This window comes from Merops nubicus, unplaced genomic scaffold (assembly GCF_000691845.1).
Source record: "Merops nubicus isolate BGI_N331 unplaced genomic scaffold, ASM69184v1 scaffold33926, whole genome shotgun sequence".
NCBI classification, from domain to species: domain Eukaryota; kingdom Metazoa; phylum Chordata; class Aves; order Coraciiformes; family Meropidae; genus Merops; species Merops nubicus.
This window is the reverse complement of record NW_008613526.1, coordinates 2,403-20,988: the sequence shown is the minus strand read 5'-3', so window position 1 is coordinate 20,988 and position 18,586 is coordinate 2,403. Positions and strand designations below refer to the sequence as shown.

The 18,586-nt window shown below is 40.1% G+C and overlaps 1 protein-coding gene across 1 annotated transcript; it reads right to left on the bottom strand.

The window, feature by feature from the left end:
* Positions 1 to 1,860: 1,860 nt before the first annotated feature.
* Positions 1,861 to 16,547, bottom strand: PCF11 (PCF11 cleavage and polyadenylation factor subunit). Its single transcript, XM_008941936.1, has 15 exons — positions 16,428 to 16,547; positions 14,021 to 14,209; positions 13,413 to 13,604; positions 11,504 to 12,612; positions 11,059 to 11,242; positions 10,328 to 10,970; positions 8,745 to 10,240; positions 7,342 to 7,429; positions 6,535 to 6,654; positions 5,901 to 6,009; positions 5,120 to 5,303; positions 4,515 to 4,670; positions 3,566 to 3,658; positions 2,957 to 2,992; positions 1,861 to 2,369 (listed from the first exon to the last, which is right to left on the bottom strand). The coding sequence occupies exons 1-15, from the start codon at positions 16,524 to 16,526 to the stop codon at positions 2,151 to 2,153; spliced, it is 4,917 nt and encodes a 1,638-aa protein (XP_008940184.1). The 5' UTR covers positions 16,527 to 16,547; the 3' UTR covers positions 1,861 to 2,150.
* Between the last annotated feature and the right edge of the window lie 2,039 nt (positions 16,548 to 18,586).

Sequence of the window (18,586 nt, the reverse complement as noted above, 5' to 3'; positions counted from 1 at the left end):
TAAGACGCGGTCCGGCTGCCTGTGGGTGGCTGGAGAAGGATGGCGAGGGGGAGCTTGCATTGCCGGGTGCTGCTTTTTGGCACTTTTTTGGCAGCCCTGGGCTAGTGTCTCCATGGCATTCCTCGGGAAGAAGTGTAGCAAGTATCCATTCTCAGCTCTGAAACCATCAGTGATGTACTCGCAGGAGGTACTTACCCTGTTTGCGCTCTCTTCACGGGATAATCGGACCCAGTCACGATTTGTGTATGCTTAACGTCCCCCTCCCCTCTGCTCTAAGACGTTCGTAGGGCACAGGGGGGATGGATTTTGTCCTGCAGCTCCACAGTCCAGCTTCTCAGACCCCTTGGCCAAAACCAGCTGGTTCCCTGGAGGGAACCAGGTCCTGACTTCAGCGAGGTGAAAAACCCCCACCCTGCCTTTCCAGAGTCCTGCTTCCAGGTGGGATGAACCCTTCCCATCAGACTTACAGGTGCACATGGACAATCACATGGACCAAGTAAGGTCTCTTTGGAGATTAGAAAGTTGCCTTAAGTCCTTCTGCTGCAACCTACAGATCTCTTTTTGTTCTATCCCTAGCACTAAAATTTGTTCCCTTTTTCTAATAGCATTCTATATATTTTAAGACATCACATCTCTGCTCAGTCTTCTCTGAATTTCAATTTATATGATTCAGAAGTTTCCAGTATTCCAGGACACAGTGTCCAAGCTGCAGGTATCATAGAAACAACTCCCCACAGCACAGCCACACACACACTACAAGGCCTGTCTTACCCCTGATCAATCTCCCAAGTATTTTTCTTCCTTGAGACATCGTCTACTTTAAAGGTATTTTAAAGGTCGACACCTGGAACAGGGCACACTCCCAACTTTAATAGGAGGCAAGAAATTTATTCATATCTTAAGAATTGCTTGAAGCCTGGTCGTGAAGACAAGAAATGTTGCAGGCAACAGCAAAATCACCTTCACAGCTATTATTTTTACTTACATCCTACACTAAGGGTGGATTATGATCTCCCAAGTATCCTCACTGCCAGAGTAATACACTAGGGCTGCAACATTGCTCTTCTAGATGCTTGCTCCCAGCAGCAGCTTCAAAACTACGCAGTACACACACAGCAGTGTAAACATTAAACGTGCATTGTCCCAAGACACGTCTGCATGATTATTTCAAATCCCACAAACACCCCAACCACACAAACCCATTACTGAAAGGAAGACACCAACACTCAAATTATGATTACTTTTATTTATTACATTTAAGAAATATTAAACATCTCAGGATATCTGGTTTAACCTTCTAAGTCCAGTCATAAGCAACAAAAAAAAAAGTTAACCATATTTCAAATGAGCATTCTTACATTCAGTCCCCCTGTAACGTAAATAAAAATTTGTTCAACTGCATTAAATTCTTATGTGTTTGACTAATGGAAAAAAAAAATCATTAAAAATGTCATAACTACCAGGCATCCTGGTCTGTTAATTGTTTGTTGGCACTTGTGTTCACAATCAAACCCTCCCAGTTGTTTTGTTAAATGTTCCCCGTCTACCCAGAACTGTCTTTTTTGGGTTGTGTGTTTTGTTTGCGCTGTTGTTGATGGCTCTGTTTGGTTTTTAGCTATCTGGATATGTAAGTTTGTTCAAATAAGTTTAAAAAGAAAAGAAATCTAGGGTTGTCTGTCTGCAAAGTTCTTGCACTGCTGCCCTTGATAACCCACCTATGGGATAACTGAAGGAAGTTACTTGCTTTCATTTTTCTGAATCTTATTGAGCAAGAGTTCTTTTAAATTCCTTTTAAACTGAAAAAAAGTACAGAAACACTGTCTTCATTTGATGGTGTGCATAAACATTACACTCCATATATAGCAAAAATATCTTTTATTTATAATTTACATTTCCACAAGTGAAAATTGTACATTTTTACATATACCATTTCAATTCCATTAAAGTTTCACGCATCTACAGATCTTTCACACAATGACACCTGAAACTGTGCAGGCAATAAGAAATTCAAATACAAAAATGTATTTATTAACCAAACAGTAATTGAGGCCCTGCCTCAGATGAACATTTCATATAAAAAGTATTTGCCTTCCAGAATTAACACAGCAGCTCTTCTGTAAAAAAAAAAAAAAATAAAAAAAATTCATACCTCAGTTCATTTTAACAGACTCATCAGGTTCTGTTTTAATATCTGTAGATGCAGGTGTGCTCTCTTCTGCACAGGCAGTAGGGGTGTCATCAGGTTCTTCTTTGACTTTTGGCGAGTCACAGGCCTCTGGTGTTTCTTGTTTAACAATGTTCAACACTATATTTAGTGGATTCTCTACAGGAGTCTTGCTGGGAGACGGTGTGCAATCAAATGATGACGTCTGCGAAGTGAAAGCCAAGGTATCATGAACACACATTAAAATAACCATTTTTAGCTTCTTATCCCCTTTGCTCTTTTTCAAACTGCAAACAGGTTGATAAACACTCAAATTCCAAACTCCTACTTTATCAAGATCCTAAGAAAACAAATTTGTTTTTTTAATAGCATGACTTTTTCCACAATGACTTTGAAAAGGTGCCATCCAAGCAGTGAAGAATTACTATAAACTATTCCCTGCTATTCCCAGGGGAACCACAACTCCCAAAGCCTCAAAAACTTAACACAAGCCAACGTCCATTTGCTCCATTTCTGCAAATTCCTAAAATTACATGTTACTAAACATGTGTGATGTGTTGTGAAACAATGGGTTTGCTTTAGTCGTGTACTACATACAAACTGTTGCCGCGTATCACAAGACACACATCTTAGCCTAATACTGTATCACAAACAAGGCCTCTGGATCTTTGCCTAGACCTGGGCAAGAGAAACGGGTGGCACGTTCTGAACATGATCTCTGACTTTGCAGGGAGCAGACAAGTGAACAAACTGAAAGCAAAACACTTCAAAGAATATGAAGGATTCACTTACCTTTTGGTAATCCTCGTAACAAGATGGATGGTAAATCTGAAAAAGAATCATTATGCCTTTAAACACCTCAAAATGCATTACAGCAGGATCACTGGTTATGAACAGAACAGGGTCAATTACAAGTATCACACCATTTATCTGGAAAATCAATGGTATAAGCAGACCAAGCTGGGTGACGAATGCAATTGGGAAAAGATTTTGTGTATGTTTAGGAGAAGCTATCATAAAAAAGCCTGGTGAGTGTTGGGAATTACCTGTGTACAGCTATACATAGAAATAACTGACCCAGTGTCTACACCCATATAAAGAGACATTCACTTTTCTTTTAGCCCTGCCGTAGAAGGGAAGGGTGGTGAGCCTACACAAATGGGACCAGGGCTTCAGGTACGGCCAAAGGTTGAGGTATTTATATGCTTGGAAGCCAGGAAAACTACCACAGGAATCCTTCAGCAGAGAAAGTGTGCTTGGGCCCTTGCTTTCTACTTTGGTTTTTTTTTTTTTTTGGTTGTTGGCTGGTTGGTTTTGCTTTTGTTTGGTTGGCTTTCTTGCTATAATTCTTTGAGGTTTTTTACTGTAAGTAAGTATCACATGTAAATAAAGTGAGATTACCTTTTCATCTACTCTGATAGCATTCTTCAAGTGCCACTCTTCCTCTTCCTCATCCCAATATTGCTCAAATTGCTCTTGGCAAATTTCGCAGCTCTGAAAAGTTATTGGTGTAGCAAGAGATAAATGAGGTTATTGCAACAATTTACTGAACATGTGAATTCAAGAATCTACTAATAAGTCAAAAAAGGGGTCTTTTAAATTAAGATAAAGACTTCCAAGATCTTTCCTCTACGCTTTAAAATCCCAAAGACTGGTTGTCACTTGAGAAAGGTAAACTCTGCCCTTGTAACAATCGAATGCTGGTTTCATGTCATGTAAGACAATCAGGTACAAGTATTCAATTAATTTTATTTATGAAATTATCCTCAATCTTATCTTTAACCTGGAGTCTCAAATTAAAAAGGCAAAACTTTTAGATGACATATAGACATTTTTAGTACTTCTGTGAAAATTAACTTGGAACAAAGCACAAAAGGTACATTTTGAAATTAAAGGCTTTCATGGCAAGATACCTAGTTTCTTAGAGGTTCTGTCTATGTCCTAATCCCCATGTTCTACCGAAAAAGTAATTTCTGTGCCAAAGTATCAAACCCCCATAGAACCAATTGTTACTTGAATGACAAAGGACCGCTTCCAATTTATTTGCTCTATTTTACTCTTTCTATGGAAACATTCAGTAAATGAACACACTTTGCCCATTTCCATTTTGCTAAATGACGTTGCCCATGGGTGTAATTTTTTTTGAACTATTTTTTTTATATTATCATCTGCCCTGGGAAACAACAATTACATACACAAATGCACCACCTATGAAATGGCTGCACAGAGGTCCAAGAAGAACATGACTTTCAGTCTACACACAGCCCACTACATGCAAGGATGCTGTCAACTTCTTTGAGTATGAGGTGATTTTCAGTATCTGGGCTACTAAAGGCAAGCCAAAACTTACCTCGACTGCTCCAGCTGGTCCAGCAGGGACACTCTGAAACTCTTTCTCTTTTGCAGCTTCTTGTGTCTTCAACACAACCTCTTCATGAGCTTTTTCAAAAAACTGGCTTTTTGCACGCTCCTCTAAATCGGCTATTTCTTCAAATTCAATCCAGTCCTGAGGAAAACGTTTTCATTTACACTCAGACACTGATGACAAATAGCCAGAAATCTTCCTAAGAAATGCATCTCACGAAACAAACACAAAAGACATCCCAAAGTACCATACTTAATAAATCTTACTTCATTAACACTGAAACACTCCTCACATGCAGCGTCAGCACAGTGCACGCAATGCTATACTTCAAAAAAGCTTCTTCCAAAAAACCCACTATCCTTCAATTTCCATTCCATTCTCAGCACGATGAAAACAGTACCAGTAGCTTCAAGCTGCTGCTCTTCATACAATTGCCTTTTGTGTTTTGCCAGGCATTTTAGAACTACTTGAAATATCTAAGACACCATTGTTTACCAAAGGTCAGCTCCTGGGACGCTGTAACAGCACATACACAAGGAAAACACAGAATCCAGACTGTCATTTACCAGGACACACACTGCATTACTTACTGTTAAGCTGTAATACCATCTTCTGTGTGTAATTTTCCGGCTGACATCTTTTTCGGTGCGGTTCTGGCGATAATGCCAATCTAAGTGATCCGCATAGACGTCCGTCTGTGAAGTCGTGAATCTCATCCCACATGAGTAGCACTGAATTCCAGTGTACAGTCGGTTTATAACGCTGTCAAAGCGCCTACAAAAAGGACAAATGCCTTAACATTCCTTTGAAAAGAAACGGGTAAGATGTTTCCCAGTAAGTTGCTTCATATGCTCAGAAGAGCTGAGGAAAAGCACGAATCTATTCCATGGCTAAAGCACACAAGTTAGCTAAATTCTTCCTGATTTTCCTGACACAATCAATTGAAGCATTCAATTAACAAGCAATGGGCTCACATCAGCTACTCATGACAAACATGCGGGTGTGGTGTTTCATGCCAACTAGCTTCAACACCTAATAGTGCATGAAACAGTAACGCCTTCATCTGTCCCAGCTTTGCCAACTACCAAAAAGGTGGTAAAATAGTAACAAAGGAAGAAACACCGAGTTCAGTACATATCACAACCTTGCTGATTGTAACAACATGAAACTTGTGTAAAGATAAGTTTTCCCAGGAAAATTTTCCCTTTTCCTCCTTCCTCAAATTCTCCAAGGCTGACATAAAAAACCTGAAAGTCTTCTTAGTCACAAAGTAACATATAATCTTTTAAAAACTCCTGTCTTGGATTAACTATCTAGATACTACCATGTTGTTATTCTTACTGCACCACAAACTCAGTCTGATATACGCACTGTCTAAGTTCTTCAACTACGAAGTTGGTGAGGTCTGGAACATTCTGGTCTTCATTCTGGTCATCATCTTCTTCTTCAGCAGCTGGCTGGGCTGATGTTTCATTTGCTTCTATAAAGATACCATGTTATCAGCATTTTAGTACATCATCAGAATGAAAAGGCTTTGCTCCTCAAAGTTATTTTTAAAGATTAATAAATACAACCTGACTATGCCAAAATACAAGTGTGCAATAGCTAAGTCAGTCCTCTTCTGGCATCATTAAAAGGAAGCATACCATAAGTAACTCAATTTCAATTTAGGAAAACAGTTATTTCATTTCACCTCAGTTTTTGGCATTAGAATTCAGTCTTTGGAGACACAAAAACATTTCAGAAACTGACAAGAATCTGGTTAGAACAAAGAACAAGTTACTGGTGCACAGAACCAAAGACAAAACTGACTACTCTAGATAGCTAAAGTGTACAAATTAGACAAGATTCTGAGAATTTACTCCATCATGCATACTAAATTCCTTCCCAAAACCAAAATTCAGGTTAAAAAACCAACACAAAATAGTTCACAAAAGTTCTTGTACTTGGCTTTACACTTCAGCTGTGGATAAATTGAGTAGTTAGGACATAATAATCTACATACGTGCTGAAGTGGAATCAGTTTTTGACAATTTCAGGATGCCTGTTGACAGCAGTTTAGCGAACAATTCATTGACATCAAGCTGTCCAAGGTGGTTATCAGGATATGAATGTGGAAGAGTTCCTGGGGAAAAACATCAGCATTCAAGGTGACAAAAGTTTAACATCAGAAATTTACTTCACTTTTATTAGTGTCTTCCAATTCCTACTTCCATTTTCTATTTCAAATTATTTACCAGATCTCTTTGCTTTATTGTCTAGTGTTTGGCTGATTTCTTCCCTTGCAACAACCTCCTTCATGAGGTATGACGTGCTGCCTCAGCTGGCTGCCCATACATGATTTCTACTGGACTGTGCTTATTGAAATGCAGTATTTTCTTTATTTTATACTTAAACATTTCACCAGGACCAACCTACTTCATCACCTACTTTAACCATAGATGACATGTTAGAAGCTTTCCTTACTAACCACTCACATGCTGGGAATGTTTACGCACCTGACAAATGGAAGCCAGACGTACAGACGGGTGCTTTCCAGAAAAGCTGACCAAATTTTTAATATTTTTAGCACAACTACATAGCAAAACCACATGGTTAATGAAAACTAATGAAAGCCTTCACTGTTTGAGGGAAACCCCTGAAGGGATGAAGGTCCTACAGAAGCCACACATATGGCCACCTCACTGAGGAGGCTTCCCTTAGTCTGCACAGACCTGGCACATCACGACATTACAAAAGGGCAAGTTTTGTGGCTGCTAACAAACAGGACAATCCAAAAGAATAAAAGGAAGTTAATTAATTTGGTACGTACCTGCAGGGTTCTGAACAAAACTTCCAGGATTTGGCAAATACTGTTGACCTTGGCCATAAGGCCCTGGTTGAGCAGACATGAGAGAAACCTGTGAAAACAAATAATTATTTTTGTATAGGAATGCAAATACAAACTTACTGTTTTAAAAAATGTATCATTAACTTATTTCTCAATTATTTTATATATATTATAATCCTCCCAGGTGTGAACCATGTCAGTTTGGTGCGGAATGGTCCGCAAATGACTATATAACCTTTCCCTTGTTTTCATTTCCTACTATAAAATTTTCAGAAGACATACTCAATTTTGCCTAACCTTTAAATCATAAAAACCTCCCCCTTTTCTTTTACCTATCAAGTCTTCAACCACATTTTCCAAACAGAACACTTCCTTTTAAATTTTTCCTGTTCCTCAAAACAGAGCTCATCAGAAAGAAACTTGGAAAAACCGTAAATGTCTATTAACAGATGCCATGATTAATTCTTAGGAAACAGCAGCCACTGTAGGAAGCAAGCAGAGTTTTTCAGCAAAGCAGCTATATAAAGCAGTAATCTCTACATAGAAAAAGGTTTTATAACACACCTGTATATTTTTTTCCCCCTAACTGGCTGCTTCCTGGATTTACAAATTGTTTAAAATTTTATGCCATCAGAGGTTAGCAGGATGCATCACTGGCTTCCATACCATCAGCTAACGCTTCATGTCCAACTATCATCCCCCAAATGAAAACTGCTCGCTAACATCTCTGATCTACTAGAAGAAATAACATTGTTTTCACCAACTTATCATCTTCCCCTTTTGAAGAGAACACTTCCAACAAGTGAGAGCCAAGACAACCCAAGTCAACATGTGCTGCTGCTGAGATCCTTTTAAAAGATTGTAGCTCAGCAGCAGCCCCACCTTCCCCATTTCCCCGGGTTCTGGGTACCTCTTTAAATCTGGCTTCTCACCAGCACTAGCAGAACTATTTTGGTTCTTTCTAACCCTACACCTCTTAAAAAACTGAATCATGAATATTCACTTATTATGCACCTAACATTTTTTGCGCTTTATATAGATAGAATTCATTTTTGTGCAAGCTTAATGACACCACCACAGGCTTCCCACTACCTAGTTTGGTGTTCAAGTTAAAGCTATCCATTTCCTTGTCATATTCTGAGCAACAACGCAATTATAAAGATCCAGTATTTTAATTCTTAAAAAAAGATTGTTAAAAACAGCAATGCATGTCCTCCTTAAATTATCTATAAACTGCTGAAGAAGGATGCCTTTTTTAGCTTGAAACTGGCTCTCCGTCTCCCAGCTCTTCAGACAAATGTTCTCCTTTTGAAGAAGAGAACCTGCTAATTCTCTACACCAAAAGGCTTCCACAAAACAAAACACTTCAAGAGGTTGATGCTTACCTGACTGCCTCCCATGGGCATACTGTTGAAGCCTCCATACTGAGGACCCTGAAGACCTTTCTCCTCAAAGTAATGTCCGCCTGCTCTCAACGGGAAATTCTGTGCTCCTGGGCCAGCTGGCCCATTGAAACTTGGTCCAGGAGAACCATCAAACAGATCAGGTCTCTGGAACTGCATCCCATGAGCCGGCCCGTTGAAGCCCTGCCCAGGATGGTCGACAAATGGACCACCTTGTCCATATGGTGACATTTCTAGTCTTGAGGCAGGATGGTTAGCTACATTTTCAAAACGCCCACCTTGAAGACCAAGGGGCAAATCAAATCTGGAGGCTGGCTGATGAGGTCCATCAAATCTCTGAGGTATGGCTGTATCAAATCGTGGTTGTGCCTGTTGGCCAGGCACCCTTTCAAACCTCGGACCGGGTTGTCCATGGATTCCCTCAAATCTTTGCAAGAGAGATAGCTGTCCAGGCTGACCATCAAATCCGGCTGCGTGACACCCATCAAATCTCGGACCGGCTCGACCCAGAGGACCATCAAATCTAAGTCCACCAGCTCCCTGGTGTACCGGTCCATCGATCAACCTAGGACCTACGCCTGGCTGACCATGTGGTCCTTCCAATCTGAGCCCACCACCTGATGGGCCATGTGGCCCCTCAAATCTGAGCCCACCACCTGATGGCCCATGTGGCCCCATAGGCTGACCATGTGGCCCCTCAAATCTGAGGCCACCTCCAGGTTGACCATGGGGCCCCAACGGCTGTAAATGTGGCCCCTCAAACCTGAGGCTACCCCCTGGTTGACCATGAGGCCCCAAGGGCTGACCATGGGGTCCCTCAAACCTGAGACCACCCCCTGGTTGACCTCGAGGCCCCATAGGTTGACCATGAGGTCCCTCAAACCTGAGGCCACCTGAAGGCTGACCACGGGGACCTTCAAACCTGAGACCAACTCCAGGTCCTTCAAATCTGGGACCACCTACAGGCTGCCCTGCAGGCCCCTCAAACCGCAAAGGCCCACCTATCTGCCCAAGAGGCCCCTCAAACCTCAGTGGACCACCTCCACCAACCTGTCCTGGGGGTCCTTCAAACCTCAGGGCCCCTGCCAGCTGCCCTGGTGGCCCATCAAATCTCAGGGCTCCAGCTCCCGCTGCTCCTGCCAGTGGTCCATCAAACTGAGATGCGCCTGCCCCCACCAAAGGGCCCTCAAATCTCATGGCAGCCTGGCCAGGTGGCCCATCAATTCTCGAACTCGCTCCAGCAGCAGGACCATCAACAAAAGGACTTCCTGGTCCATCTACCCCAACCCTTGCAGCAGCCTGTCTAGGAGAGCCATCAAACAGAGGTCTGTCTTCCATTAGTGCACTTATTCTCTGCTTTGCTTCAATGCCTCCAAATCTTGATCCTGGACTTTCTGGAAATGGTGCTTTCTCTGGATCTTCGTATCTAGCTCTCTTGAAACGCTCACTGAACGGTGATCTTGACTCCTCTCGAACACCTAAAAAAAAGCAGAATAAACCAAGTAACCACTCACTAAAATGTTGTCAATTACTTAATGGACGTAGAAGAAAGCAAAAGCACATACCAGCTTGCCCGAGAAGCTGCCTTTCTTCACGATTATCAAATCTGCAGACTGCCTCGCCATCTATTTTCTGGAACTCTGTTGTGCTTTTCCCCTGTTGTCTGAGAGCATCTCTAAATTCATCTGTTTCTCCCCAGCTGTCATAAGGATCAAAGTTCTTAGAACCTCTTGCTCCTTTAGTGGCATTTTGTTCCTCCAGTCTTCGTCGACTCTCAAGGGGTGAGAGGTTATCAGCAAATGGTCTGTTAGTGCCACTTACAGGAGAGTGTCTCCTAGATCTTTCTGCAAATGGTTCTTTTCTGTCAAACGGCACTCCACGCTTGGCTTTCGCTTGCTCACATTCTATTCCAGAAAGCAAAGCATCGGGTAGGTGATAATCCAAAATATCATCAGGATCCAGCAGATCAAGCCTGGACAATGAATGCTGAACTTGTGTTCTTTTTAGTTTAGCCTTATGTTCGTAATAGGTTAGTTCTGCATCCGATAGAAGAGGTTTCTTTTTCAAACCACATTTTTCCTCTGTAGGGCTATCCCAGACATTACATCTGTGCTTTCCTTCCTGATACTGGAACAGCTGTCGGATCTGATGAGCTACCATGAGGAACTCATCTTGTGTTATTTCTCCAGATGTTAACCGTTCATTGGCCTATAAGACAAAGTTAAAGCTTAGACTTCGCAAAAAAATGCAAACTACACCCAGGACATTTCTGTGAAGATATATTTTTTATTATTACCTTCTTAAGTAATTCTCTCTTGCTTGCAGATGTCAGTTCTTTGGGAATCTGTAAATTGGCATCCACACTTAACCGGTGCTGCTGCTTTGGGGCTCGGGGCGACAGAATTCCTTTACCAGCAGGCCAGTTTTCCCGGTGTCTTTGGTGAGGGGATTTACCAACTGCTTCTTCATTCTGCTGTGAGCTGAAAGCAAGAATACATTTTAAATATAGACTAGTTCTTTATGGAAGACGCAACCGTTACATTCCTATGACAGCTTATCATGGCAATATTAACAACTTAGCATACTTTCTATGCATCATTTCCATATTTCACTAGTAGAAATCAGCTAAAGTTATCCATTTTAACAATCTGACCATTGCCTCCCAAAGCTGACTATACTGAAGTCAGCAGTGGAATTTCCACCGACTTCACACACAAGTTGTTCAGAAGATAGTAACTTACTTTTTAGTTTCTTCCCAACCAGATTTCCACCTCTTGCCTGATTTGGATCCTTGCCAGTTTTCTGCATTCTCTTTTGGATCAGGAGAAGCTTTTGTAGAATGCTGGCTTGCTGTTTCCTGGGGCCTGTCTTCTTGGGCTTTTTTCGCTCTCCTTGGATCTCGCACTTCTTGTTTAACATTTCTCTTATTAGAGTTTCTTTCATCTCTCGCTGCCTGTGTGCCTTCTTCAACATGAGACTGCTTAGGGCCTATCTGACGTATCTTTCCAATTTTAGGAGTTGATAAAGTGGGAGATAAACTCCTAAGTCTTCTTTTGGGTGATCTCCTCTCCCGTCTCTTGGGAGAATGCGTAGATGGTGACCGTGCCTTAGGGGAGCGTGACCGTGACCGTTTTCTGCTACTTGACCTCCCTTGTTTTCCACCCTGTTTTTCTGACTCCTCTGTAGCCGTGTCCTGTTTCTGAACGGCACCATTGATTACTTTATTTCTGCTGCCTGCTGCTCTATGTTCACCTGTCTTATGTTCCTCTTTTTCTTTTTTTTCTGTACTTCTCCTCTTTTCTTTCACCTCATCCTCTTTGCCCTCTGACTTATCTTGAAGGTGTCTCTTCAGTCTTGGATCCCGCTTACTAATTTCAGATACTTTTGTGCTTTCACATTCCTGGGTTTTAGCATCTTTAGCACTGGGGAGCTTATTTTTCAAAGGGGATGGCGATTTAGATTTTGCTTCTGATTGGTCAAGTTCCTTCTTCTGTGTTTTTTCACTCACTTTCAATTTTTCCTGCTTTGCTGTGTTTTGTTTTTCAGCCTGCGTTGTTTTGTTTGCCTTGGTATCAGACTGACTGGTCGTGTTTGGTGGAAATTCTTTCCTATGAGACTGATCTTTAGCATGAGAAGAATGTTGAGCCATCCTGTTTAGTCGAGGATCCCTATTCACTATTTTGATATCATGAAGTGGAGGACTTGGGGATGGTCTATTTTTTTCAGATTGCACAGGAGTCTGATGAGGTGGCTTAACTGTTAGATGAGGTGTGGGAGACATGTGTTGCTTGGAAGGTGCTGGAACTGAAGCTATAGTAGATGACCCTTGCTGAACACTAAGAGATACAGCCTGAAATAGAAAAAAATCCAGCATTAATCTGCATGACAGCTCCTACCCTGAGATGCTCAGCTTCTGTCTTGAAACCAAAATTGTAAATATAAATACCTTTAAAGTTATGAGATTCAGCCATTTAATTGAAAATGGCCCATTAATTGCTAACCACAAGCATTAAAATACTGCAGTACCATTACAAAAGATCAAATTCAAATATAATGCAAAATCAGTACTACTAAGTCAATACTGCAAAACACTAACTTGGCACATGGCATCATTACAGCGTTAGTAGCTCTACATATTCCACATGCCCAAGGCAAGGAAGCCGCCAAGCATCTGAAATAATTTCTCTATTTCTACACTCCAAAAACGCTTTATTTTGGTATCAACTGTCAACATCACAAGATTTTCGAATACGAAGGTTAAACACCACAGCTTAACCACTACCTTCAGATGAAGGCATCAAACCAATCTGATCCAGCAAGGAAACTGACTTTTTTTCCGTGTTTTAAGAGCATATATATTTGGAAAAGCCTGGCTTTGGTCACAGGCAGGCATCATTTTGGAGAGAAGCTACAAACAAAAACGGAACAATTTTTTTTTTTTTCTAACCTCAATTTTGAGTGCAATTCTTTAGGTTTTTAGGTAACAAATACTATTCAGGAACCCCATCTCAGCTTGCATCGCTCTAGTTGTAGAGCTGCACTTGCCTAACATAAGGAAAAAAAAATGTGCTGCAGTTACCAGCACAGCCAAGTACTGCCCAAGAGAAAGTGAGACCCAGCTGTAAGAGTTCCATCAGCTACCCTACTCACCAACTGTGCTTTAGTCTGTTCCAGCTCCAGCTCTAATTTTTTTTGCTGAAGTTCTAGCAACTGCTTTTGCTTTGCAAGCAATTGTTGCCTTATCAGTTGTTCCTGTGTCAAATTCTTTTGTATTTCAGGAACAGATGGAGGAGTAGAGGCACCAGAAGTGACAGCAGAGGTAGGTGCAGCAGATTCCTCTGGCTAAAAACAGAATAAAAAAAGTTACACTTAAAATCCTGATGGAATCAACTAAATCCTTCTCCTTTAACTGTTACCATGATCCGGTACTGGGACTCAAGTTTCTAAAGCAGTTATAAATTGCATTTTCAATGCAAAATATAACTAAAACAATTTAAAGCTTCTACCCCACCCTAGAATTTGCCTGCTGTGACAGATGTACATCATTTAATATAAATTCATCCAAGTTCCAAAATCTAGAATAGTTTTGAAATATAAAACCCAAGTCCATTAAATATTCCAAATTTGGAAATTCCTCTTACCTGTTTACAAAGGTCAGATACTTAATTGTTAACACACTAAAATGTCAAAAAGCAGCATACAAACAATGAAAACTACACGTATTACCATCTGTTCATACGGTAGGCATAAAAACTTACCGATTTATTTAAAAACTTAGGATTCACATGGATGCTAGAAGTATTCACATTTGGGGGCAGAGGTTTAATTGGCCAAGCAGGATCTAATGAGTTGACTCTGACATCAAGTGCATATAGTTTCTTCAAAGGAAAAATATCATCCCATGTGGAGCGTAATTTAAATAAACTTTTCCTAGTATTTTCATCCACCTAAAACAATAAAACAATTCTATGGCTTGTTAAGTTAATATAAAACAATTTCTTCAACTTTTCTGTAGAACTTAAGATTTCACATATTTCCTATTTCTATCAACAGTTTGTCATTTCAATGCATTGAACTTGCTCTATGGAATTTGTAAGCGTAATGTCATCACACATCTGTACCAACGGAGTCAGTAACAGAAGCTCAAATGTGGGATTCTTGTTTCAAGGCCATCTGAAGGTTTTATTGTTTATTACCATTCTCTGAGAATTTTCTTTCAACTTTTCCATTACCAAAATTCTCATTTTACTTGCCCAATTTCTGTGGAAAAAATACAGTAACAAATATATTGAAAGGCAACAGCCTCTGAGACAATACATTATTCAAGTGTTTGTGCTGGATGGAGCATGACAGTGACAAACAAAGCGGGAACCAACAAACTCTGTGAACAGAAAAGGTGTTTTGCTCAGCTCTTCAGGCACTGAAGGGTTTTTCCCCAACAAATGCAACAGAAGGGGTATTAGCTTAAAATTAAGTCAATTCTATTTCAGTTCAGCTCCAAAATCAGACCCATTTGTGAGCTACAGATCAAGTGTACTTGCTGTAGGACCTGTGCTCATTTTACCTCTTCACAATTAGTTTGGATTATCTCACAACAGGCAACTTAGAAGTTTACAGTAAAGCAAAACTGAGTTCATAAATGAAAAGCCTACAAGGACAAAATATATGCAGCTGCCCTAAAGTCAGTATCCCAGTTCTATCGTTAAGTACTGACTATGCCCGTGGCTTTTTGCTGCAATTCAATTTTTAAGTTGTTACCGCAAGACACGGAATGGTCTGTGAAGTTTGGAGGTTCTTTCAGAGAGAAACAGGAACTTCAACAAAAATAATTCATACTTGGATACTGGGAGTGTGTCTCTACACAATTTTCAATTAGAGGGTATGAAGTTCACTGCAAAAGGTGCAGAAATGACTGAGCAAAAGTTTCTGACTATCAAGTGTCTAAAGATACCTTAGTGACCATTTCCTGATAAAATTAGTAACAACATCAGTTCTAGAATTCTATTTGCATCTTTTAACATGACCAATTGAGCTATTAGAAGTGGCTGCCAATTTACACATTTAATACATTAATTAAATAGCTCTAGCTAGCAGGACAGCCTATAAAACTCTGAAAATGAGTTATTAACCAGAGCTTCAGCTTTAACACTAAAAGCAACTCAGTAAAACAACAGTCACAATTTAATACTAAAAAAACCCAAGTGTCTACCTATCTACTCTACGCACAGGAATTTTAAGACTTCTGTGGTCATTATTACAATCTATTCCTTATTTCATCATGCATTTCACATCTGAAAAACATCTATGAGGCATACTGGGATCTCCAATCCTGGCCAATAGGTAACAATAAATACACAAGGGCTCCAGTTATCTCTTTCATAGGAGATGCCACTTTCTTGTAGCATACAGAAACCACAGACAGTAACCTCTCATTTCTGATCCAATTTAAAACAGTCTTTCAAAAACTGGACTTTGATTTCAGTGTTTCTCACTGAGTAATACACACAATTACTTCACTGGGTTTAAAGATTAAGAGCAAAAGTTAAAAAAATGTGGCAGCCGTTTTCAATGAAATTAAAACACTTTTTTGTAATGTAGTATAGCAATACATTCTAAGACCCTTTCCCACCCCTGTATTTTTTTTTCAAATCACAGATCACCAGGAGGGAATCAGGTGTCAGTGCTATTCTCTCATTTTGCACATCACGAGTTACATAAATCAGACAAATCTAACTAGAGGAAAGAGAAGCTCTGAGAAACCCACAAAAAAGAAAAATTATTCTCAGTCTCTTCTTGGCATAAAGACTATTTACTGCGGTAAAAATAAACCAACAATTCATAATTAATTGGTCTATACATTACAGAAAGTCCATCCAGGTAAGTAACTGGTAATCAAAATACTGTTAGTAAAATCTTGCCTGGATAGGAAAATTACCAACAAATGAATCAAATTAAATTAAGGCTTTGTATTTTTCAGCTAACATGTAACTTACACACTTGATTCAGGAATAATCTTCCACAGCATAGATACAGTACTGAGATTTCTAAAAAACAGTTAATTTGTATAGTTCACCACCCAAGAAAACCCAAAACTGAAAGCATGTATTTATTTTACCAGGAACAAATTTTGCTTAGAATACAGAACTTTTCTGAAAGCGTATATACCTTTTCAAATACACAAATAAATGTTGCAACTAGGTTTTTAGTAAATGCAGTAAGATACTCTCTTCCCACGTTCTTGACAATGGAATCCATAAGGTACATAACAGGGAGCTTCTCTGATGCAGGAGCCTGGAGCAATAAGAAGAAACTGACAAGTTTAGTACAACAAAAACATATTTTAAGCTTTTTAAATAAAGGGATTACCAATCCCAGAAATACAGACCTCTCTTTTTGGTAGCCACTATAAACACCAAGGGATTTGGCTTGGGATTTTTTGTTTATGCAAAAAACTTAATCTGGAAATCGATACTCAGTTCAAGGTAGAAAGCAGTGGGTCTATCACACAAAAAAGGAACACCTGAGGTTATTTTTTGTGCATATCAAAACTTTGAAAAAAGGCAAAAAAAATTTAAAAAGGAAGAAAAAAGCAGCCCGCAAGACAGTATTGCCATTAGTGTACTGAGTGTAACCTTTCAAAACCCACTTGAGAAAGTAACTTTAGGTTAGCAGGAAGCCACTCTTAGCACTTCCAAGAACTTCTAAAAATTAATTTGTAATTCAAACCTCCTGAATGCTTGTTTTTCTGGATTTCACAGAAAACAAATCAGACTTCTGCCACACGGCCCAAATCAGTGAACTTCTGTAGCCGTAGATTGCATGTCAAGCATCACAGTCTTTTCATAAGCTACACACAGAACAGGTTGCAACTATTCCACTGTAATCCAAAGGGATGGAGCGAGCAGTCCCGTTCTCTCGTGGCACTCGCCGGTAACGACAGTTCAGGTTTCCAGAGCGCGGCAAAAATGCACCGTCAGGACAAAGTTCAAAATCGAGACAAAACTCAATCTAGTGGCCCAAGTAAATGCACAGACAAGCTCAGAACTGCAAGCATGACTTTCACAGAAGGGAGTCTTCGATCTCTGGACACGGCTACAACAGGAGACTCGTTTTCTCGTTTGGGTTTGGGTGTTTCGGTTTTTTAAATCCATTTTCAAAACTTGTAGCAAGTTTGTGTGACAGCAGCCTGGCGACACTGGACCAATTTCTAAAGTACACAAAGCACTACTGGCCCAGACCAAGGTGATTTTAATGCCCACCACTGGCTTTCACAAAGCAGAAGGCACAGCAAAGTTCCAGAAAACACCAGCAAGTACGGACTTGTTGAGGACAACATGAAAGCCAACACCACAAGTCAAGTGTTGACCGTGATCCCCTCAAAAGAGCATCCACTTGTAATATTTCAAGTCCCATTCACCATCTGGTAAGCTCAGAATAAAACCCGAGTAACTTCACTCCCTGCTCATTTTAAACAGGATAGACTACTAGGTTAATTAACAACACCTTAATTTGCAGCCCCATCATCCAGGCAAGTGTGTGGAAGTGCTCTTGCCTTACAATTTTACGTTTCATTCCTCCCCCTTTAAGGTAGTTCAGAAGGGCACGAAGTGAGTACTGCTTTTACATGGGTAAATCACAATGTTCCCTTGCCCTTAAATGCATATTAATTTACTATGACCTGAAACTTAGTATTGAAGAGGGCAGAATTCCTTGTTAGTTGGGGGCAGGGAGAGGGCATATTGAAAAAACATTAAGAGCAGGCAGGTGGTGTACTTTGTACATAAAAAGACATAGAAAAATGCAGTCAAGATAGCTAGAATTAATTGCAGCACATTGAAAGCCTATCTACCCTACAATGTAATACTGAGCTGTAAACAAAATAATATGCAATTGTTAGAATAACGGCACCTCTCTAGTCTCTGGAAAAAAAGAGCGTGAGTCTACAGCTAATTAATATTAAAATCTCTGTGCAATACTTGTTCTTCTTTAAAGTGGTCTGCACAATGGCACACTAAAAACACTCACTTCTGAAAGCACTGCTTTATAAAAAAACAGCAGTGCACCCTTTTTGACTTTTAAAGTCAGCTGTTAGGGAAACCAAGAGCTGTTGCAGAAGCATCCATGCCCAAGAGCTACTGACATAGTACGTTACATTCTTCCACTTCTCCGATGTATGGAAGTAACTCACTGCACTCAGCTAAGCTTCACATTTGAAAGGCTGGGGAAACGTTTAGTAGGAAAAGCACTCTAACAAGTTTAACTGTCACTTTTGTTATGCATCAGACTGTTAAAATTAATTGTATATGGAAGCACCGTAATTTAGA

Bases quoted from the DNA above. Each gene is read 5' to 3' on its own strand.
- PCF11 (XM_008941936.1), bottom strand. From the start codon at position 16,526: ATGTACCTTATGGATTCCATTGTCAAGAACGTGGGAAGAGAGTATCTT. The intron at 11,243-11,503 runs GTAAGTTACTAT...TCTTGCTTTCAG, and splicing joins GGTTGGGAAGAAACTAAAAA to CTCACAGCAGAATGAAGAAG. The intron at 3,659-4,514 runs GTAAGTTTTGGC...ATAACTTTTCAG, and splicing joins GACCAGCTGGAGCAGTCGAG to AGCTGCGAAATTTGCCAAGA.